Consider the following 23,369-nt stretch of genomic DNA (forward strand, 5'->3'; position numbering starts at 1 on the left):
TTCTTGGGATTTCGAGTAACCAACGAAAACTATACTTGAATGTTTCCTGATTTTGCTTGTACTTTGAGAGGTTGCGAGGCTGTGAGCCCTTTTCTTGAGCATTCTTCCTGGTTCGAGGATTTCGAGAGTTTCACGAAAAATGTCTTCGCGTATCTCTTGATTCTCTTCAAGCTTCGTATGCCTTCTTTAGAAACTTCTCTACCATTTTTCGACCATCTAGGATTTCGAGCATCCCTGTATTTCGAGTATCTCCGGATTCATTTTCTGGTACTAACAATCTCATAAGCCTACTTCACTCTAATAATTTCCATGCGTGTAACACTTTTGTTAAAGTAATTTTACTCAAATCCTTTGTATTCTAAGACTATTATTAAAGGTTCATATCTTTCAAGTATGATTATTAAAAAGTTTTCAACAATTCTAGAATCAATGAATTGTTTGCCTGGTAATCATACCTTATTGACAATGTCAATCAATTTTTTTGAGTATTGTTTGATTATCTTAAACTCTTTAATTCTTTGTAATTCAAATTCTCTCATTAAATTTAGCACTTACATGCTACAAATTCATCTCCAACATATTCCTTGTTTGAATAATCTCAAATTGCTTTTGACGATTTGATAGTCATGATTTTGGTGAAAACATTTTGTGAGACTTAGATAAATAGACAACTCTTTACTTTTGCCTTCTTGATTTTTCTTTGTATGTCAATTTTCATTTGGGTTATAGTGAGATTGTTTGGCAGCACCCAATACAAACACCATGGCTTAGTTGTTTTTGTTTTCTTCATTTCTTAATTGTTGAAAGTTTAAGGTTTTAAAGAAACTAGTATCTAGGAAACACAGGTGAATGTAAACATTTGCTAAAAGTGCCATCTATAAGATTTTCAAATACATAATGGATAAATTTTTGTGTATTCCTCGCGACAAGTATTTCTTCCTCTAGAGGCATATCAACATCAATAAAATTTCTTCGTGTTTCTTACACGCGCATCTGATCTTATCCATGCTCCAATAGGAAGAAAAATGAGCATACAATAAATTTTCCAGATAATGACACGCCATAAACTAAAAATTAATTCTTGTTTGCTTTATTATTCGACTCATCTCTCTGGCTAATTATAATTAATCATATAGTTTCTTGCCATCAGTTGTATAGAATATCAAATCATGTACCGTTAATATGTCGTTATTACGTGAGGTAGAATATTCCACGAATTGCAAAATGAATATTACACATTATCATATATAACATGCGAAGCAAGCCTAGGAGAATGGTATGGTACCAGGAAAGTGTAGAATTATATATAAAACCTACGTAGCATTTGTCTTTAGAATTTTGTTTGTAATGTAAGTTTGTTTCAATCCGTCTTTGAATTCAGCTAACTTATTTGATCAAGTATATCCATATGGTGTCAAAGTAATCCTTTGAGCCCGAAATGATGACATCTAAATAATGGAAGGAAGACTATGCGGTATTCCTTGGCTTAAAGTTTAGGATGCTTATATTATTATTTTATGATTCGAGTAAATTATGAAGTTGCATAGTAAAATTTTTAATTAATTATTAGAAAGGTGTATAGTATATTGGAGATAATTAATAAATTAATTCTATATATATTTAATTGATGTATATTAATGTTGTGATAGATTCATATTCAAATTGTTTTATTCTTAAAAAAATACTTAATTTTCCTAATTTAAATGGTAAAATTCAAAAAATTTGTTATGTTATAAATTAATGTCTAAATTTGTTATTGATCTATGACCTTATATCATAATATAAAGTAGTTTATAGCATGATGAGTAAACTTATTGATTTTTAAAATAATTATTTTAAAAATTATTTTTAATTAATTGACAATGTAAAGATTTTACGTTGCCATAATCATTAAATCCTTATTTTATTTGATATAAATACCTGGGATTTTGCATATAAATTTAGCTGTGAAGGCACTTTCTTTCACATCGTTGCTCACCATCCATTAGTATTTTGAAATCTTACTCTTGTCTAATGTCAACAGCCGCTGATGATGGCGCTGCAATTGGGATTGTAATAATCTTTGGTAAGATTTTAACGTCTGATATATTTTGTTTTCATCTTATTTTATTCTGTTCTGTTGTAGTTTTCATTGGTTTGGTCACAAGATTTTTAACTGTGTATTGATATTTTGCAGTGGTGGTAGCAGTGAAGATATGTATTCTGATTTGTGTGTGCCGATTAAGAAATCAGAGTGATAGTAAATCAGTAAGTCCAGTTACACATTTTCTGACTCTCACTATTGACAAATTTCTGAATGACATGGAAAGGGAGAAGCCAATCAGGTTCACTGATCAACAGCTAAGGATTGCAACTGATAACTACTCTAACTTGTTGGGTTCAGGAGGGTTTGGAACAGTTTATAAGGGAATATTTACTAATGGGACCATGGTCGCTGTGAAGGTTCTACGTGGGAGTTCAGACAAGAAAATTGAGGAGCAGTTTATGGCAGAAGTGGGTACAATTGGAAGAATTCATCATTTCAATCTTGTTAGGCTTTATGGATTTTGCTTTGAAAGAAACTTGATAGCACTGGTTTATGAGTACATGGGGAATGGCTCTCTTGATAGGTATTTGTTCCAAGAAAAGAAGACCTTAGGATATGAAAAGCTTCATGAGATTGCGATTGGGACAGCAAGAGGCATTGCTTATTTGCATGAAGAGTGCCAACAAAGAATAATCCATTATGACATAAAACCAGGAAATATTCTCTTGGACAGGAATTTCAATCCTAAAGTTGCTGATTTTGGTTTGGCCAAGCTTTGCAATAGGGACAATACTCATATAACCATGACTGGAGGAAGGGGGACTCCTGGTTATGCTGCACCAGAGCTTTGGATGCCGTTTCCCATAACTCACAAGTGTGATGTTTATAGTTTTGGCATGCTGTTATTTGAAATCATAGGTAGGAGAAGAAATCTTGATGTTAAACTTGCTGAAAGCCAAGAGTGGTTCCCAATTTGGGTTTGGAAAAAAATTGATGCTGGATTACTTGGGGAGGTAATAATAGTCTGTGGGATAGAGGAGAAAAGTAAGGAGATTGCAGAAAGAATGGTTAAGATAGCTCTGTGGTGTGTTCAGTATAGGCCAGAATTAAGGCCCACAATGAGTGTTGTGGTGGAAATGCTTGAAGGTTCAGTGGAAATTCCAGAACCTGCGAACCCATTTCAGCATTTGATGGGTGGGACTTACATTGCTCATCCAGTCCAACAAGTGTCACAGACCTATAATACCACAAGTATTTCATCTGTTTCTTCTGTTATGGTAACAGACTCCAGCATTGTATGTGCTACTCCAATTATGAAGAAGTATGAGATTGAATTAGCCTCTAGCAACGTGTGATGGAGAACACATGCTACTTGATGAAAGTTGAAAGTTTTACACGGGTTAAAATAAGTTGTATAATACTTTCCATTCCACTATTGATTATATTGTATCCTTTTCAAATATGTATCTTTTTCTTGGTTTTGATAGTGTTCTTCCCCTTTTGCCTCCAAACATCATATAAAGTTGTACTAAATCGTGATTGAAAAAGAATTAATTATAAAGATGGGTAAAAATTCCTCTTTATGTACATCTTGTACATCGAACTTCGTAATAGCTTCTGTAGTTATTTTATTTCTAATCTTATTATGGACAAATTAAATCAGGATTCTTATTCCTGTTTCATCTTATACGCATTTGTGTTTATATTTTTGAACTAGCTTCAAGATGTCTGAATTTTGAAAACTACCAAACACAATCTTAAGATAGCTATCCATGTAACAGCTAAGGTGTTGAGTGAAACTAGCTTCAAGAATGTTAGCTTTGGAAAAGTAGAATATTAAGCTTTTGATGTATATTAATGGAGAATAAGAGGATCTGAAACAAGCCCAAAGCAAAGGTACACGTGGAGCTTTGAGGAAAATTGTCTCCGCAATTCAACAAAGTTTCAGGACATGTTATGCTAACGCTGCTATCTTGCATCTAAATACATTTTGCAGACAAGAAACAGAAAATCATTAAGGTTCCTATTGACTCTTGCTTCACACAGGAAAAATAGTTCATCTTGGTCAACTCATTCATACCGGTGATTATGAAACAAAAAGGAGAAAAATTAATTTTCTTCCCATTTACTCTCCCTCCCCTTCCCTCTCATATGAAACGAATCCACCACTGTGTGAGACATTTGAATCGAGGAAAGTGGGTAGCTAAGAAACAAAATAGAAGAAGTAAAATTTTCCAAGAGATAATGATGTTAATTAAAAAAGAATTAACATCATTATTAAGCTCTCCCTCTTTTAGTCGTTGTCATCTCTTAGTTTTCTCAGTCATGGAGTTCCTTGTCAGGCACTCTGGTAAATAGCTTGGAAAATGATGTTTAATCTTGATGTGTAGGTAGGTAAAAAAGAGTTCATGAACTTCCTTTGCCCTTGACCTTCTATATTAAATTGACAACAGCCTGGGTGGATGGTGCTAGGAAAGAGGAAATCTGAAACTTAGTATTTGTCGTTATTTTGTTCATGTAATTTTCTTTTTGGCCGTCTTGCAAGTTTGCTAGCCAGCTCATTCAACGAAGAATATCCATGCTCATATTAATATTTTATGATGGAGATCCGATATCGACTAATAATAAGTTCATTATAATGTATATAAGTGAGAAACAATTCTCACCTTAGATTTTATAAAATTATAAGTTAGGATGATTGTCGCTTCTTAAGAAGGTTTCAAAGTATATCATAGTTTATATTTTAACTATCTCAATGATTATTGATTGATGATAAGTTTATTAGGCTAACCCGTATTAGATGTCTAGTTCTTGGTGTAAGGGATGTATGTTGGAGATTTAATATTAGCTAGGGATAACGGTGTATATAAATGGGGAGCAATCCTCACTTAAGAATTTGCATATAAATCCAACATCCCATCCCCTATATCCACTACTATATTTTTGAATTCTTATCAACGAAATATTGTCAAGCATGGATGCTGTGGACAGCATAGCCATACTAGCTGGTAGTGGTAGGATTTAAACCAGTTAAATATTTCTGTTTTCTTCTTTTTCAATTCTATGTTGGTTTTTCATTGGTTTTGTCACAGTTTTTAACGGTGTATTAACGCATGTTGCAGCTTTGTTACTGTGGTTCATGATTGTTTGGAGTTTTGTTTTGTGTACAAGATCCAAGAAACAGACTGATAGCAGTCATAATTTTCTGACACTCACTATAGACAAATTTCTGAGTAATATGGAAAGAGAAAAGCCAATCAGATTTACTGATGAGCAGCTCATGATGGCAACTGATAACTACTCTACATTGTTAGGGTCAGGAGGTTTTGGCCAAGTTTATATAGGAAAGTTAAGTGACGGAACCACTGTGGCTGTGAAGGTTCTACGTGGGAACTCTGATAAGAGAATTCAGGAACAGTTTATGGCAGAAGTGGGTACAATTGGAAAACTTTATCATTTCAATCTAGTTCGCTTGTACGGATTTTGCTTTGAACAAGATCTCAGAGCACTGATTTATGAGTACATGGAAAATGGATCTCTTGACAGGTATTTGTTCCATGAAAAGAAGACTTTAGGATATGAAAAACTTTATGAGATTGCAGTTGGAACAGCCAGAGGCATTGCATACTTGCATGAAGATTGCAAACAAAGAATAATCCACTATGACATTAAACCAGGAAATATTCTTTTGGACAGCAACTTCAATCCTAAAGTTGCTGACTTTGGATTGGCTAAGCTTTGCAATAGGGATGATACTCATATAACTATGACTGGAGGTAGGGGCACTCCAGGTTATGCTGCACCTGAGCTTTGGATGCCATTTCCTGTTACTCACAAGTGTGATGTTTACAGCTTTGGAATGCTTTTATTAGAAATCATTGGCCGGAGAAGAAACCTTGACATTAACCTTCCAGCAAGCCAAGAGTGGTTCCCAGTTTGGGTTTGGAAACGATTTGATGCAGGAGAACTAGGAGAGTTAATAATGGCTTGTGGCATAGAGGAGAGGTGTAAGGACATGGCTGAAAGAATGGTTATGGTTGCTTTGTTGTGTGTTCAATATAGGCCAGAATCAAGACCAATGATGAGTGATGTGGTGAAAATGTTGGAAGGCTTAGTTGACATTTCTAAACCTTTGAACCCATTTCAGCATATGATGGATGCAATTTTCCCATGTCATTCTGTGCAAGAATCCCATATTGATGCTAGCACAAGTATTAATTCTATCTCTTCTGTTGTGGTAACTAAACCAGGCATTGTATATGATAGTCCTATTATGAGGAATGATGGCATTGAATTGGCCTCCACCAACTGTGATTAAAAAGACAGCCTATTTGATGAAAAGTTTTCCTTTGTTTAGAAAAGTTATGAAATATTTGTTTTCTACTATTGTAAATCTTTAATTGTCCTGTGTAGTATTTTGTTTATAAAAACAAAGAGAAAATGAGTGATGTAGAGTGGGAAAACTACTGATATTTTAGTAAAAGACTTTATATAAAGATTACAAACTATATCAAATTACAATCTTTTATTTTATAGGTATAACATTATTTAAAATTGAAAAAAAAGAAGAACTATTATAGTCTAACATTCAGAACATAAACAACTTATAGAAATATCTACAAATCATGACTTAATCAACTTTTATAGACATGTGTTCAATAAATATCCTCCTTGCCTTACTATTGAATTAATGTTGATAGAGTAAAAGTTGTTGTGAACGTCGGTTCTTATAAGGAGTCGCAATGTTAGAACTGTCATGTTGGGTAATTTAATATGGTACTCAAGTCTTGAAATTCTCCTACTTAATGAACTAGATTTTTAAGTTAAGCTCTAAAGTCCTAATAAGAATGCACACTCTACAAACTTGAAAGGCCGATACTGAAAAGTCCCTATTCTCTCGCAATTGACAAGATGACGTCTCCCCTTCTATTTTTAAGCATATCCTAGCTTATTTCTTCATACGGTTTGAGGAAATTTTTGATTAGTTTTGATGTAAATTTGATTGTAAAGATTCTTGTGGTTGTGGTTTTAGAGGAACTGTTAAGAGTGTTGCTATGGACCGGATGTAATTGATCTGTTTTCTCGCTAAACTTTTTTAAATTCTTGATCAAGTATATTTTCTTATTGCATTGCATTCACAAATTTGAAAAAAAAAGATCTTTCACCGTAGATTTGGTGTTTGTGATAAATTGCAACCTTTAAAGCGATGGTTTTGGAAAAATGCCATATATATAGTGAAAGGCATAGAGAAATATGCGATGGGAAAACAGAGAAAAATCATAGTAAAAGATAGAAGAAGAGGAAGAAATTAATGATGAAAGAGAAAATTAAAATCAGTTGAATAAGAGAGAGAAATGATGTTTTAAAGAAATTATCAAAATATCCATTACAATAAATTTATTAAAATAAAAGAAGGGTTCTCTTTTTGTCTAAAATTTTTGATGTGGATGGGTAACATATTTCAACAGGAAATAAGGTGAGAGTTTGTCAACAATCTTCATATATATATATATATATATATATATATATATATATATAAAGAAATTCATTTATTTTAAGAGTAAATTTACTTAAATTTACTTCACTTAATAATTCATATTCAACATCAAATTTCAATAATCTAACTATTGAATTATAAGTTCTTAATACATAGATCAAAATAACTTATTTAAAAAAAATTATAGACTTAATATATGCGTTAAAAGCTTTTAATTTAACAATTAGATCATTAAAATTAGATCTAGAATATAAGTTATTGAGTAAAGTGAATTTAAGTAAACTTACTCTTGAAGTAAGTAAACCTCTCTCTCTCTCTCTCTCTCTCTCTATATATATATATATATATATAAATATATATATATATATATATATATATATATATATATATATATGAGGAGGGTTCAAACGATACTGGTGTAACTTTTATTAAGTATTATATCTTTCAATAACTTTATATTAAATATGAATTTTGTAAATTCAATCATTAGATTGAAAATTCTTTACTCTTAGATCATATATACAAAATTTTATATTAATTTAAGATGATTTGATACTTCATTTTTATAAAACAAAATTGACATAATATATACATTTCAAAACATAATAAAATATGTTTATATCAAATTTTGTTTATATTAATCTAACTGTCGAATTATAACTTCATATCACTTTATATGTTTATATCAAATTTTATTAAAATTAAATAACAACTTGAAAATAATCAAAGTGTTGTTATCCAGTTTGGATTTGGAAAGATTTGATGCTGGAGAACTAGGAGAGTTAATAATGGCTTGTGGAATAGAGGAGATGTATAAGGATATGGATGAAAGAATGGTTATGGTAGCTTTGTTCTGTGTTCAATAAAGGCCAGAATCAAGACCAATTATGAGTGATGCGGTGAAAATGTTGGAAGGCTCGGTTGAAATTTCTAAACCTTTGAACCCATTTCAGCATATCATGGATGCAATTTTCCCACGTCATTCTGTGCAAGCATCCCAAACTGATACTAGCACAAGTATTAATTCTACTAGCTCTTCTGCTTTAGCAACCAAACCAGTCATTGTATATGATACTCCTATGATGACATAGAATTGACCTCTACCACCTGTGATTAATATGACAGACTATTTGATGAAGGTTTTCCATTGATTAGAAGTTATAAAATATTTCTTTTCTACTATTGTAAATCTTTATTTCTCCTTTTTTTTTGGTGATAATGTCTTATAAACATCTGGTTTCTTTACTTAATAACGCTGGGAAGAACTCCCCAATTGATAGACTAGAACAACCATACTCTGCAAAGGGTGTATATTCCCAATACTCAGGCTAAATTTTCTCATGAATGACAAGATGATCTCTTTCTTCTCCTCTCCCCTCTTCTTTGTAAGCAACCTACCATAAACTTAACTAAATTGTGGGTATCTACCAATCTCCTTTTATTCCCCTCCCCCCTTCACTTTCTAAAACATTATTTAATATTTGAATTAAAAGAAGTATATGAAAGTATATATCTAGAGTAGAACCCCGAACAACATCATCTATAACAGGTCTAGATTTGGACAGATGCTCTGCCAATTCAAATTTTGTTGTCCAAATAAGGGCCTGTCTGTCTGATATAATGTTATGACGTGAATCAGTTTAAGCACATAAAGAATGGGATTTAACCAGGTCATCTAGTTCAACCATCATAATAATAGAAGTGTTAATTCTGCCTCTTATGTGATTGTAAAGGAACTATGCTACTAATACTGTCATGAGGAAGTAAGAGATTGAATTAGCCACTAGCAAAGGGGTATAATATAAGGAAGACTACATACTACTTGATAGAAGGTTTCTTAGCTTAAATTATGTTGTCAAATGTTTTCCTTTGTAATTTGATTCTGATGAATATCTATTCTATATTGTTAAATAAATGAAGTCAACACATATCTTTAAATAAATAAATCTATTGTATATAATTTCAAACTTGGAGACAATGTTGTTAAATAAAAAGCACAAAAAGAAGAAACACTTTCTATTAGTCGTTGTCAGCTCTTTGTATTCTCAGTCATGGAGTTCCTTGTCAGCCACTCACTTGAATAAATAACACGGAAAATGTTGTTTACTCATGACATGTCATTAGTACATACAAAAAAGTGTTCATGAACTTCCTTTGCCTTTGGCCTTTCATATTTAACCAGATATTGACCCATGTGTTAACCGGTAAGAAATGTGTAAAAATATGATATTGTCATGTAAGCGTATTACTTCACAGCTTAGGATTTATATATTATAAATAGATTAGCATTATCCTTGGTGGATTGTACCACGAAAGAACAGAAAACTAAAACTTAGTATTTGTCGTAGAGATTTCGTTCTTATAATTGTGTCTTCCCTCTTGTAAGTTTGCTAACCGGCTTATGCCATTAAGAATATCCATTCTCAAAATAAAACCTTAGACCGAGGGGGCAACTATAAAATATAGAATTAATGATCACAATCACGTGATGTTTACTATAGATCTTGTAGATATATCCTTCTTCTTCCATTCGATTTTGCAGACAAGTCTCACATCACATCCACTACCTATTTTTGAGTTCTTATCAACGAACCAATGAAAAATGCATTAGGGCTTACCATATCCTCTATAGTTAGTAGGTTTTAACTTTTAAGCCCGTTATATTTTCATTTTTTTTTCTTTTCTAATTCTACATTGGTTTTTTTTTATGTCACAAATTTTGACAGTGTAATAAAATGTTGCTATTGTGATCCTGTCCTTGTTGATTTTTTTGGTTTGGCGTTGTAGAAGATCCGAGACCAACACTGAAAGCAGCTCAGACATATTTCTAACTCACATAATGGATAAATTTCCGAGTAATGTGGGAAGTGAAAAGCCAATCAGGTATACTGCTAAGCAGCTCAGGATTGCAACTGATAACTACTCTACCTTGTTGGGTTCCGGAGGTTTTGGACAAGTTTATAAAGGAAATTTTAAGTGATGGAACCATTGTGGCTGTGAAGGTTCTACGCGCGAACTCAGATAAGAGAATACAGGAACAATTTATGGCAGAAGTGAGTACAATTGGAAAAATCCATCATTTCAATCTAGTTCAGTTCTATGGATTTTGCTTTGAGAAAGATCTGAGAGCACTAGTTTATGAATACATGGGGAATGGCTCTCTTGACAAGTATCTGTTTCATGAAAACAAGACCCTAAAATATGAAAAGCTTCATGACATTGCAGTTGGAACAGCAAGAGGCATTGCATACTTGCATGAAGATTGCCAACAAAGAATAATCCACTATGACATCAAACCAGAAAATATTCTCTTGGACAGCAACTTCAATCCTAAAGTTGCTGATTTTGGAATGGCTAAGCTTTGCAATAGGGAAATATCTCATATAACTATGACTGGAGGTAGGGGCACTCCTGGTTATGCTGCCCCTGAGCTTTGGATGCCACTTCCTGTAACTCACAAGTGTGATGTTTACAGCTTTGGAATGTTATTATTTGAAATCACGGGAATGAGAAGAAACTTGGACATTAACCTTCTAGAAAGCCAGAAGTGGTTTCCAATATGGGTTTGGAAAAAATATGATGCAGGAGAATTAGAAGAAGTAATAACGGTTTGTGGAATAGAGGATATTTATAAGGAAATGGCTGAAAGAATGGTTAAGGTTGCATTGTCGTGTGTTCAGTATAGGCCAGAATCAAGACCAATAATGAGTGATGTGGTGAAAATGTTGGAAGGTTCAGTGGAAATCTCTAAACCTTTGAACTCATTTCAGAAAATCATGGATGGGACTTTCTCTGATCATTTAGTCCAAGAGTCACGCACCAATGCTAGTAAAAGTATTAATTCTAGCTCTTCTGCTACGGTAACAGAACCAGTAGTTGTACATGATTCTATGAGGAGGTATGATGAAATTGAATTGTGCTTTACCAGTGGTGATGAATGAGACAAATTATTTGATGCTTGTTTTCCATTGCTTAAAAATGTTACGGAATATTTCTTTTCTACTGTTGACCACTTATCAATACTTATTTTTGCCCTGAACTATCTGAAACAAGCTAACTTATTTTGTAAGTGAAGGAAAGAAGTATAGGCATGTAAGTGGCTTGAGTACGACCTCAAACAGCAGCATCAGCTATAACAAAATGTGTGAATTTTTTTGAAAGTTGTCTATTCAAACTTTGTTGTCCAAACAATGGCAAGTTTAATCTGATAAATATTATTTTTTTTCACTAATTATTTTTGCTTAGCCAAGATTTGAAAATGGAAATGCTGGTTATGCAGCACCCAAGCTTCGAATGTCATCTCCCGTAACTCAAAAATGCAATGTTTACAGCTTTGGAATACTTCTTTTGAAATCATTGGTCAGATAAGAGACCTGGACATGTACCAGTTAATCACATCCAGTCCAACCATCAGAATTATGATAGTAACCTTACCGTGCAATGTATGTGCTACTCCTATTTATGATCAAGTAAGAGATGGGATTAGACTCTAGCAAATAGTATAATGGGGGAACGAAAGCTAATTGATGGGGTATCCATGGCTTAAATTATGTTGTAAAAACATTTTAGTTTTTGTAATTTGATTCTGTTGAGTCTATTCTTTTTCAATAAATAAATGAAGTCAACACATATCTTTAAATAAATAAACCTATTGTATATAATTTGGAAAAGATACTTATAATCAATATGTATACACAAATTTATTCCTATCTTATAAGCTTTACTTCTTTCAAACGTGGAAAATGTGATTATGTATGTGACAGAAGCTTACAAGACATAATACATTATGTATGACTAGAGTTTGCAAATTGTTAAATGTATTCTGTTTTGTCATTGAAGGACAGCCTTAAGAACACAAGGGAGAAGTTGGTAGGAGTGAAAATTGGAAGTGTTGATAGAATAAGGAGGAATGAGAACCAGAGATGCATTTTAACATTCACAAGTCCAAATAGTTAAAACATCCTTTGCTTTCACTCCTAATGCCCCTCCTCTAATTACCACATTCCTAATTTCACTCCTGCCTAAAACACCCTTGCTTTCACTCCAGTCCTCTGGTTTGATGAAACGTACAAAATTCTTTTTGCAAAAGTGTTGCCAAGGTTTAAAACAAATTCTGAGACGTTTTAGATTAGGCACCAAGAATTTGGTTTCTGAATATGCAATGCAATTCCAACAGAGCTCAAAACAACACTTTTTCTGTATTAAATGCATAAAATTGGATGAATTTCTATTTTACAACAATCTCTATACTGTTATGATACAATTAAGTAGATTTTTCAATCTGAAATGTATTTTGCTTGTTTTCTCCAGAAGATTCTGTCTGCCACGATGTAGTATCTGAATCTGCAAAGTTTGGCTTCCTAGACTCCAGGTTTTGGAAGGGAAATGGAGGTGGAGAAATTTCAATTTCACCCTCTAACATCTTCACCACAGTACTCATAAGAGGTCTATCATTTGGTGAATACTGAACACACCATAGAGCCACCTTTGACATTCTTTCGGCTTTCTCCTTGTCTTTCTCTTCAATTCCACAAAGTGAAAGCATTACAGACAATTCATTATTCTCAAACATATCCCATGTCCATTTTGGAAACCATTGTTGCGATTCATTGCAGTTGTCATCAAAATGCCTTCTCCTCCCTACAATTTCAAAGAGAAGAATACCAAAACTATAAACATCACACTTGTGAGTCACCGGATAAGGCTTCCACATTTCAGGAGCAGCGTATCCCATTGTTCCTCTAAAGTGTGTATTGACTGAAACATTACTTCCTCTGCTACAAAGCTTTGCCAGGCCAAAATCTGCTACCTTCGGTTCCAAGTTCAAATCAAAAAGAACATTCTCAGGTTTAATATCATAATGAATTATCCTTTGTTGACATTCCTCATGTAAATAAGCAATTCCTTTTGCTGTTCCAATTGCAATCTCATGAAGTTTCCCCAACTCGATGTCTTGGTTCTGGCTTCCAAACAAGTACTTGCTGAGAGAACCATTTTCCACAAACTCATAAACAAGAGCTCGCTTGTCCCAGTGGAAGCAAAAGCCATAAAGCCGGACTAGATTGACATGGTAAGTTCTTCCAATGGTGCCAACTTCTGCTTTGAGTTGCTCTTCCATTGCTATATCCAAACTATTGATAACTTTGACAGCCACGTATTCTCCGTTGGACAATTCCCCTTTGTAGACAACCTCAAAAGCACCAGAACCCAATATGGTTGAGTAATTCCATGTAATTACATCAAGTTGTTTAGGAGAGAATCTGATGGGTTTCTCCTTGTTGATGTTGCTTAGGAATCTTTCCATTGTTGCAAACTCAACTTTTGAAACTTGAACCGTGGAATTTGGAGGTATCACTACTTCAATTTCACTAGTTGAAGGATATGACTTTGAAGCATTATGATCCTTTTCTGTACTTGGAAGCTGGGAATATGCAGGAATTGTTTCTCCTGCCTTCTTCAAGCACTGAATTATGGCATATACTATAGCTATAATTGTTGTTACTACCACCAATCCATAAACTGAAAATTGAAATAGAACATAATTAAGAGATTTACATTTTCTAATAGAAGGATTAACATGTAACAACATATTTATCATGAAACTATATACTTCTTCAGTTTTACCAGCACTTTGCCATGATATTTTTATATCAACCATTTCACTTTTGAGTGTATAATTTTATACCTTGATACAAAACTAATCAATATAAAAACTGCTAGGCTGTTGATTTCAATTGAAATTCTGGTAAGATACACACAAATGTCAAGTCTCAACCAATTATTTTTCTAACACATAATTATCATGTCAAATTTTATTATAAGGGTACCCAAAAATCTAAGAAGAAACCAATAATTGTTATAGGTCTGTGAAATAAAAATATGAATAGATATATTCCAAGCATGCATAGATCCAAGAAGGTTTAGTTCTGCTTACCAATAGACTCTATTATTGCCCATTTCATAGTGGAATCAAGACTTTGATTAAATTTATCAAAAGCATTAAACGCCTCAGTCTGACCCTGGTCAGAAGAATCATATGAAGTATAGAACGACGAAGGTGAAAATCGAAAACTCATGCTTGTTGTTTAAGCTCGTGAATGAAAGCCTCGGGATTTGGATTAGCAAAAGACTCAAATATAACATGCAAGTTGGATATACATGTTTTCAAGGATATAACAAGCTCATGTGGGTGCAAAAGAAGAAACTGTGTCTTTGACGAAAGTGTACTATGACCACGTCTGATTATAACCTCAAGTCTACTTGTTTCGTTTACAAGTCATACATTGCAACTATTTGACAATTATGTGCCACAAAACGCGTTTATACTTAATTGCAGGGAAATTGCATCTTGAACATTAGGCAACGTATAACAAGGTCTAACTTTTAGGTTTCAACTATGTATTCTCTTGTACGACTTCGAAATACACTCGGATAATAAAAGCAAGTTTGACTTAAAACTTGTATATTATTTAAATTCTTCATATTTAAATTACTTTCATTTCAATTTTTATGATTTAAAAAATGTTTTTTAATAAATTAATTTTAAATTTTAAATTTTTAGTTTGGATATAATAATTTGATTTCACCATGATAAAATTAATTTTAAAAATTATATTTATATGTTGAAATTTTTAAATTAAATTTTATAAAAATAAATATTAACCAATTTTAAAGTATTTAATAATTTTAAAAATTAATATTAGATAATATTTAATAATTTTAAAAATATTTTTGAATATTCAATAATTAAAAGAATGAAGAGATAAGATAAAATATATAAGCGAAATAAGAAAAACAAACACGAAGAATTTCAAATTCTTACTATTTTGGGAGAATTTAAAATTCTACTATTTTAAAGAATTTCACAAATGTTTAAATTTCAAATTTTTTTATAAATTTTTCATCCAAACAAGGTATTTCAACTCAAAGAATTTAAAATTCTTTAAATAAATAAATTTCTCCACTTAAATTTTCCATCCAAATACACTATAAGGCTCTTAAAAATTGATAGGATCTTTTAGATAACACTAAAATGAGAGAAAATGTAAGTTTTTTAAAAAATTAAAAAAAATGATAATTTTCAAAGATGATATTATAGCAGTTTTCGGATAATACTAAAAGTAAATTTCCTAGGTCTAACTAACACCGATAACAATAACTAACGACGATTGAGAACAACCAACCACAAATACATAAATATAGTTTTTTTTAGGATTGTGGTGAAGGATTTTCACACTTGGTAAGTGGACCAAACTTCGTGTAATAATTTAAGATATCATTCTCAGGAATTTGAAAATAATATGTAATTTTCCTCCTAATTCAATTTATATAAACATCTATACACAATTATATTGAGCATATCATGTAAATAAGATAAGTTGCAACTGATATATTTAACAAAAGATTGATTTAAGAAGTGATTCTGATGCAACTGAGGTATCTATAGTGACATATCTTATAGTGGGTGACTTGATAAGGCCAACAACCAATAATCGTTGTGATAGACTATGATATCATCTTATAAAAGTGGAATGGAGCTAAATCAACTTTACAAAATTAACTTGTAAGATGAAGATTTCTCTTCAATATTCTTTTATTTCAAATAAATAATGGGGAGCTACTTTTCAAGATCAAAGAGAAGGTTAATCTTTGCTCATATGCTAATACTTCGTAACCCAATTAGAAAGTTTGAGGTTTATGGTGACACTATAGGGAAAGGTTTAGGATGTGTGTTGATACTTCGTAACCCAATTGGTTTTAATGTTTGCATTGAAAATATAGAGATACTACTTGTATGGTGCAAGATACCTATTTGACCAAAATGTGTTAGACTTCAGGCGAAATATTTGGATGGGATTTCTTGGAGGACTGACTTTTAGTTACATTCTCTAATATAGATGCCTTTACATGCATCAATGATGACGGTTAAAGAGATAGAGATGATTGAGACACTACTACAAGATGCATATTCTACATCGGTTCTCTAAAGACATCTACATCGGTTCTAAAACCGATGTAGAATAGAGCGATGTAAAAAATATATTCATTTTTACATCGGTTTTTTTCAGAACCGATGTAGATTGCATTTTTTTAAAAAAATAAAATTATGCTTATTTTTTCACAAATAGCCACAACAGAGCCACAAAAAATATATAGCTACAACAGACAAGCAAATTATTAAAGATATTATATAACAAACCATAATGATACACAGATTAATAATTATATTTTGAACACCCTGCTCTGTCCATCTGTGTCTGCTGCAGCTTAACCTTGCTTCAATTACTAAGTCAACTGGGCATCACTGACAATGGAGCAAGTTATGGACTCGTAACTTCTAGTCTAGCTCCTGTTCTTGCATTTCTCCACGGCTCTTGGGGCACAATAAACAAGTTTAATTTCTTTTCAGATGTGTTTATTTCAATAATTAAAATTTGAACCTTTCTACAGAACATCCATGTTAATTAATTAAATTAATGGAAGGATTAATTATATATACTTGGAATCATGACTAATAATTAAATGTAGTGTTTTGTTAAGTAAAAAGTAAAAGTACGCAAGTAAATTAAGATACTAACCCAGTCCAATAGCTTCCTTTCCTTTCATGATACGTAAGCGCTTGCATGATTCAACAAACATCCTGGTTTACATAGAATCAATATTGATATTATTAATTACATAATAATTGAGCGGAACTATAAATATATTCGAGGCTATTTCGAAAAAAAGTTATGGTTTATCAATGCTATATACGTGCGTGTTCAATGTCAAAAACTTAACACTAATTGGTACAACATAATAAAAGGATATATTTATTCTGATGCACGTGGACATGATAGAAAAATAAGATAATAACACCGCATTATTTCCTTCGAACATGCATAATTTTTTACGCAAAGTTTCTTGGATAAGGACTCGTTATCCTTGTTTGAAATAACAATGCGATGTGCATATCAACTTCGTGTCTTCTTTTTTCTACTTTTATGTTCCCTGCTCTTTTTCTTTGTAAACTATTACAAGGTCAAATTATTGGAACCAAAATAATTTAGGGTCATCAAGTGGAGGAAAACTTACTCCCATGGGACATCACCGACAAGCATCCAGTTGCCATCCCTGTCTTCATAGGTCGGGACATAGTCGGAGCTGTTCAAAAGATCCATCAACTTGCTCTCATTCATGAAATCCTTGAAGCCTTGGGATTCACAATTTCCTTCAATATATCAACAAGACACCAATAATTAATTAATATCATCTAATAAGCTGCACGATTCAATTTTATATTCACATACACCATTACTTCACTTTCTACTTCAGACATGGTGCTACTGAGTCACACACATAACAGTGGCACTGAATGTCATTAAAGAAAGCAAAAATCAGAGTGATAGAAGGATAATATCAAACATAAAATAACAAACAACTACAATTAAACCAGCTAATACATAAAACTAAATTCTGACATAGCCTTAAGCAACAAGTTATGATCTTTACTTGGTCACAGTGCTTCTCATGAAGGGCGGAAGAATAAGGAAATTTGACACAAAAATGCCGCGGTTGAGGATAGTCTCTGCACGCAATCTGCAAGTCCAAAACAAAAATGAATCTCCACATCTAAAATGCTACATATATACATCTTCAATCATAAGTGAAGTACGAAAAATTGTGTTTTGAGAAAATAATATCATGTATGAAAACCAAGGAAAATCTAAGCCATAATGTCAAAAGAGAAAATAGCTATGCTGCAGCCAAAGCAAATGTCTTGATTAATGGAAAAAATCTCTGTTGGAATAAGTATTTCATTCTCAAGCATACTTCAAGAAGTTGCATAACTTCATCAGAAGTTAAATACAGACAAATCATAAGTAACCATCATCACATTGCAACACATAGGGGTTCCGCTCAGGCTATGCTTTCTTCCAAATAATCTGGATTGAGTTAGCAACATCTATTCATACCTCCGACCAATCAGGATCAAATATTTCACTTTCAATATTAGAATAAGAATCCATTTAAAATTGGAAGTGCAAGCAACTCAATCTCTAACACATTTTCTTCCATCAGTTTAAATTCATATATATCCCACTAATTTGGGAATAAAACCCGCAAAATAAAGAATAAGACCCACACCCACTGTTAAGTAAAACTCACATAGGAATATAGGGTACCGGACTAGGGGAATTCAAAGATGGAGATCTCGTGATCACGATAATGCATAGTGTTGTTAATGTTGCAGCAAGAAGAACTTTTCCAACAAAATTGCTCTTCCTTTTTGGATCCACATAATCCATGCCTAAAAGACAAAAAATAGAAAAAAGAATAAATTTATCTTAAAACATTAATTTAATTATAATGATATGTAATGATGAATTATTAGTAAACAACCAACAAAACATAAAATAAATTACAGAATTTTGACAAATAATGAATTCACAAATTACGAACAACATATGCCACATCAAGAGTGTCCAAAGACTCCAAACTACCCTATACTGAAGTGCTAGAAAAGACAGTTTTAAAATTGATTAAAGCTTAAAGTACCTAAGCTTGATTCAATATAAACAGAGAGTTAGTTATACCACTATTTATTATCAATTTTAAAATCTTACCTCCCAAAGACAGAGATCTGGTAGACCTTGGCTGACTTCTGGTCCTAGCAAAATTTAGCATTTGCAAAATTAATAGGGTCTTACTCCACAATATCAATGATCATATCAAGCTCCACTCTTGAAGGATTCGAGTGGTATGCTGCGGTGAAAAGCAGACCATGTGAGTTTATTTTTCTCCGTAAGGAAAACACCAGAACAACCTTGAAGAAGATGAAATGAAAAACCAGCAAAGTGAGAAATTCAAAAGTAATCACCACAAAACTAAAGCAAACAAAACACAATCCCGCCAATTCACCAATAAATTCAAAAGTAAAAAACCTGATCAGAGAGAACACATCCAGAAATGCAAGATCCAGAGAACCCCAGAAGAAGAAAAGCAAACAAACAAGGCTAAAGATTTCAAAAACACTGTAAACAACATGCACATAAATCATCTTTCAGAGTCGGTCAGGCCAGAAAGCATGAGGAAAAAACAAAACACCAGAAAAAGAACAAAAAAATCAAAAACAACCAACCAGAACAGCCTATGACCAAAAATCCAACTTCAAAATTTCAATACCAAGATCCAACAAATGTCATAAAAAAATATTATTAAAAAAAAAATTCATCAGCTCAACAAAACTTGAACAATTCAAAATCACCAACTAACAACCAACCAACCAAGGAGATCAAGCACCAACCCAGAAACCAAAACCCACTGATTCATCAAACAAATGAATCAAAGGCCTTGAACAGCCCAATAGAAAGAGCATTGAGCAACAACACCGTCATAAAAATCACTCTTTTTAAAGAAGAGGTAAAAATAAGAACCTTTAGCGGTGCCCAGAAGAGCAGAGGAGCTTAAAAGGTGAAAAAGAGTGTAAATATGAGTGTTTGTCGAGAATAGGAAAAGTAGGAAATCAGGAAATGGAAGAAAAAGTAGCGGATTGTGTGCAGAAATGAGGGAGGGTTAGAAATGGTGCAGGTGGGAACAGGTGTAGTGGAATTTTGGAATGGTGTTGAAAATAGGAAGAAAAGAATGTAAGTAACTGCGAAAAGAAAGCGAAAGCGAAGAGGTAGGGTTTTTGTTTGGAGGACCTTAGAGTCATGTTACGCGTTGTCGAGGGGGAAGTATACGTCGTCGACGTGCAATTGAAGGTAGGTAGGGTTGAGGAGGTGGAGGGAGGGGTTAGGGTTGAGGGAGAGAGAAACGAAGGGTTTTTCGAAGACGAGGGCGCGGACACAGAGTTGGAGAGGATGTGAGTGGTGGAGCTGATGAAGGAGTCCCAGGCAGAGGGGAAAGAGAGGAAGGGGGCGAAGTTCGCGTAGGTGGAGTTGCCTAGCCATGTTCGCCACACGCCGCAGCACGGAGTTTGGGTGATTGTTGATGATGAGTCTTTGGGCGTGAGAATATTAGGGTTTCCATTTCTACATCGGTTGTAAATAAAACCGATGTAGAACACCTCCTGGATTTTATTTTTACATCGTTTCTCCTCTCAACTGATGTAAACATGTTTGTATTTTCTATTTATTTACAAGTTTGCTACCGTTTTTTATGATTTACATCGGTTCTACTAGAACCGATATAAATATGGCGATGTTAAATAGTATTTTTGTAGTAGCGAGAAATTCTGAGATTTGAACATGGTTGCAGATATGAAATCCAAAAGTCTTTGTCTAGGTGTGATAAAGATTATGAGTGGATTCTTGGAACAAAACATAAGGAAACAAGAAGTTTGATCAATTTCTGCAAGAGAAAAAGAAAGCAAAGGAAGAAGGAAAGGAAATATAATTAAGCAATGACTCAAGCAAAATCATAATATTTAAGGAAAGGATTTATGTGCCTTAATTATAAGGAAAAATATGTTGAAGTTCATGTTGAAAGAAACTCACAAAGGTAAATTTAGTGTCCATCTCGTGGCAACAAAGATATATCAATATTTGATGAGGGTGCTTTGGTGGTCTAGAAAGAAGAATATGACATCTTATATTGTTTCAAAGAGCGGCATGGAACATCATAGATCGTTTGTGAACTATTGCAACCTCTAGATATTAAAAAAAATGTGAGATAGTATATAACAATAGATTTTGTTATGGGTTTACTTAGGATTACGTAACACGTCGATTTTTCTTTTTAAAAATATTATTTATGTATTGGAAATTAATACATATTTTATTTCATAATTTTTAATTAAATAATATGAATTTTTGGATATTAATGGACAAAAAATAAATGTGGATTTTTGAAAGAAAAGGAGTTGATGTTAGTGAAAGTAAGACTTGTGGTCTTTTGTCTCTATTACTCTTCTTTAAATTCATTAGGGTTAAAACAGTTTTTTTTTAATAGTAAAAGAAATTTATTAATCAGGTACAAAAGGTACCATAAACTCATTTAGAACAAGAGAAAAAATAGATAACTTAAATCGGAATTGTAATGTGCTCCTTTCATTGAGTGATGCTAATGTGGGAGGCCAAATAGCAGTTAGCATAATATTCTGCAGAATCCATAAGGTGTTAATTTGTCTCTCATTTTGCATTTTTAATTATTAGCTGCAGGGCATATATTCAGCCTCCAACTAACAACAACCCTCACATATATATAATAGCATCATGGAGCCTATCATTTCACATTCCACTCACACCACCAAGATGCTTCTCCACATTGTTTTCCTTATTTCTTTTCTCTTATCCACTTCCAATGCCTCAGTACAAGGCTTTTGTGTGGCAGCTAGCAGACTTCGACTATCAAAGATATAAGCATCTGGATTGGTGAGCCACTATTGTTAATTGTATTGAAACGACTTATCCAACCTCAACTACAACCAAGTAAAATACAATATTTCTTGATATGACTTGTCTACACTAATTTGTTGCCCTTTAAACCTACTGTTATTTATTGACTTCTATATGTTCCATGTAATCACGCACTATACCACCTGTCACCCATTTCTTTCTCTGTTTGATATCCCAGGGAGAGGTTGTTGAAAGAAATGTTGAAGCAATCCCTATGGTAGAACTGTTGTTGCCGATATACATCCATAACATGCCTTCCATAATCTATATGCAAACATACAAGGGAACATTACATGCTGCAATGACTCATTTACGGCCCCACATAGAGTGCACCTTGTGTTAACATCAACCAGAATAATATTTCTTCTCCTTAGATTTTCCATCGTTGCTAAGCCATTATGATGCATCTTCCAACAAAATAATGCAACTTTCAGAGGGATGTCCAACTTCTACAGTGTTTTGAAAAAGGGGTTGCTACTGTTAGGGGTATTTATGGATTGTATTGCACTGTATGTTGTTTTGACTGAATACCTGCCATCAACACCATACAACCACTTCCATCTATCAGGTTCCTGTCCTTGTGATCTTTTGCTTTGTACCAATTGTTGCGGTTCCTCCCATTGTTGAGTGTCCCTTTCAAACCATTGTCTTCGCCATTTAAAATCCCAATTCCATACTCGTACACTCCAGCTTACCATGCCACTCACAGTTTCATTTTTTTGCTTCAAATTTCGAAATAATCTTGGGAATCTATCCTTCAAAGGTTGGTTTTCAGTCCACTTGTCTAACCAGAATTGTGATCTATCCCCTTGTCCAATATTCCACTCAAATCCAGAGTTAAACCAATGGAGTTGGTCTACACCTCCACACGTCTTCCCCAAGTCTTTCCACCATAATGACATTGTAGTTGGAGATACACCTTCTTGCAGATTTTTCCACCCACCATACTTGATGCTAGTATTCTACCCTATAATGATTCATTTTGATGGAACAAGTCCCACCTCCACTTACCAAGAAGTGCATCATTGAATATTTAAAGATCCTTGATTCCCAACCCTTCTTGATCTTTTGGTTTGCAGATTATTTTCCAACTCGCCCATGGTATTTTCTGAGTTTCATCTTTAGTTCCTCACATGAAGTCTCTTTGGATGCTCTTCAGCTTCCTTACCACTTGTTTTGGCATCTTGAAGAATGACATGAAGTACAGAGGCAATAAGGATAAAGCTAAATTTATTAAACATACTCTTATAGCTACTGACATAGTTTTAGACTTCCAGAGTGCTAACTTCCTTTGTAAATTTGTGTACTATTGGTTTCCACATCTCAACCTTTCTTGGGTTGGCTTCTATTAGGATTCCCACGTATATGAATGGAAAGAATTCAACATAGTTGCATACCTCTCTACTATAGCTTGTTGAACTCCAATAGTTTTGAAGGAGCTTTTGTTAAAATTCACATTCAATCCCGT

General features: G+C 33.2%; 2 protein-coding genes, 1 long non-coding RNA gene and 2 pseudogenes across 3 annotated transcripts; 3 read left to right on the forward strand and 2 right to left on the reverse strand.

The window, feature by feature from the left end:
• The first annotated feature begins 1,175 nt into the window (after nucleotides 1–1,175).
• On the forward strand, nucleotides 1,176–4,757 carry LOC109788989 (rust resistance kinase Lr10-like). Its single transcript, XM_020347851.3, has 2 exons — nucleotides 1,176–2,065; nucleotides 2,177–4,757. Exons 1-2 carry the CDS (start codon nucleotides 2,014–2,016, stop codon nucleotides 3,379–3,381), a joined length of 1,257 nt encoding a protein of 418 aa, XP_020203440.1. The 5' UTR covers nucleotides 1,176–2,013; the 3' UTR covers nucleotides 3,382–4,757.
• A 6-nt stretch (nucleotides 4,758–4,763) lies between these two features.
• Nucleotides 4,764–6,641, forward strand: LOC109788988 (rust resistance kinase Lr10 pseudogene; annotated as a pseudogene).
• A 3,459-nt stretch (nucleotides 6,642–10,100) lies between these two features.
• On the forward strand, nucleotides 10,101–11,713 carry LOC109788991 (rust resistance kinase Lr10 pseudogene; annotated as a pseudogene).
• Nucleotides 11,714–12,623: 910 nt separating this feature from the next.
• LOC109788998 (LEAF RUST 10 DISEASE-RESISTANCE LOCUS RECEPTOR-LIKE PROTEIN KINASE-like 2.2) lies at nucleotides 12,624–14,858 on the reverse strand. Its single transcript, XM_083062303.1, has 2 exons — nucleotides 14,458–14,858; nucleotides 12,624–14,042 (listed from the first exon to the last, which is right to left on the reverse strand). The coding sequence occupies exons 1-2, from the start codon at nucleotides 14,597–14,599 to the stop codon at nucleotides 12,787–12,789; spliced, it is 1,398 nt and encodes a 465-aa protein (XP_082918429.1). The 5' UTR covers nucleotides 14,600–14,858; the 3' UTR covers nucleotides 12,624–12,786.
• Nucleotides 14,859–15,864: 1,006 nt separating this feature from the next.
• On the reverse strand, nucleotides 15,865–21,081 carry LOC145950684 (uncharacterized). Its single transcript, XR_014428540.1, has 5 exons — nucleotides 19,130–21,081; nucleotides 18,015–18,813; nucleotides 17,598–17,733; nucleotides 17,102–17,163; nucleotides 15,865–16,896 (listed from the first exon to the last, which is right to left on the reverse strand). It is a non-coding gene; the product is annotated as an uncharacterized LOC145950684 (long non-coding RNA).
• Between the last annotated feature and the right edge of the window lie 2,288 nt (nucleotides 21,082–23,369).

This window comes from Cajanus cajan, chromosome 1 (assembly GCF_000230855.2).
Source record: "Cajanus cajan strain Asha chromosome 1, NIPB_CcT2T_4, whole genome shotgun sequence".
In the NCBI taxonomy this organism is placed as follows: Eukaryota; Viridiplantae; Streptophyta; class Magnoliopsida; order Fabales; family Fabaceae; genus Cajanus; species Cajanus cajan.

Bases quoted from the DNA above. Each gene is read 5' to 3' on its own strand.
- LOC109788989 (XM_020347851.3), top strand. From the start codon at position 2,014: ATGTCAACAGCCGCTGATGATGGCGCTGCAATTGGGATTGTAATAATC. The intron at 2,066-2,176 runs GTAAGATTTTAA...GATATTTTGCAG, and splicing joins TGGGATTGTAATAATCTTTG to TGGTGGTAGCAGTGAAGATA.
- LOC109788998 (XM_083062303.1), bottom strand. From the start codon at position 14,599: ATGAGTTTTCGATTTTCACCTTCGTCGTTCTATACTTCATATGATTCT. The intron at 14,043-14,457 runs GTAAGCAGAACT...TTCAATTTTCAG, and splicing joins GGCAATAATAGAGTCTATTG to TTTATGGATTGGTGGTAGTA.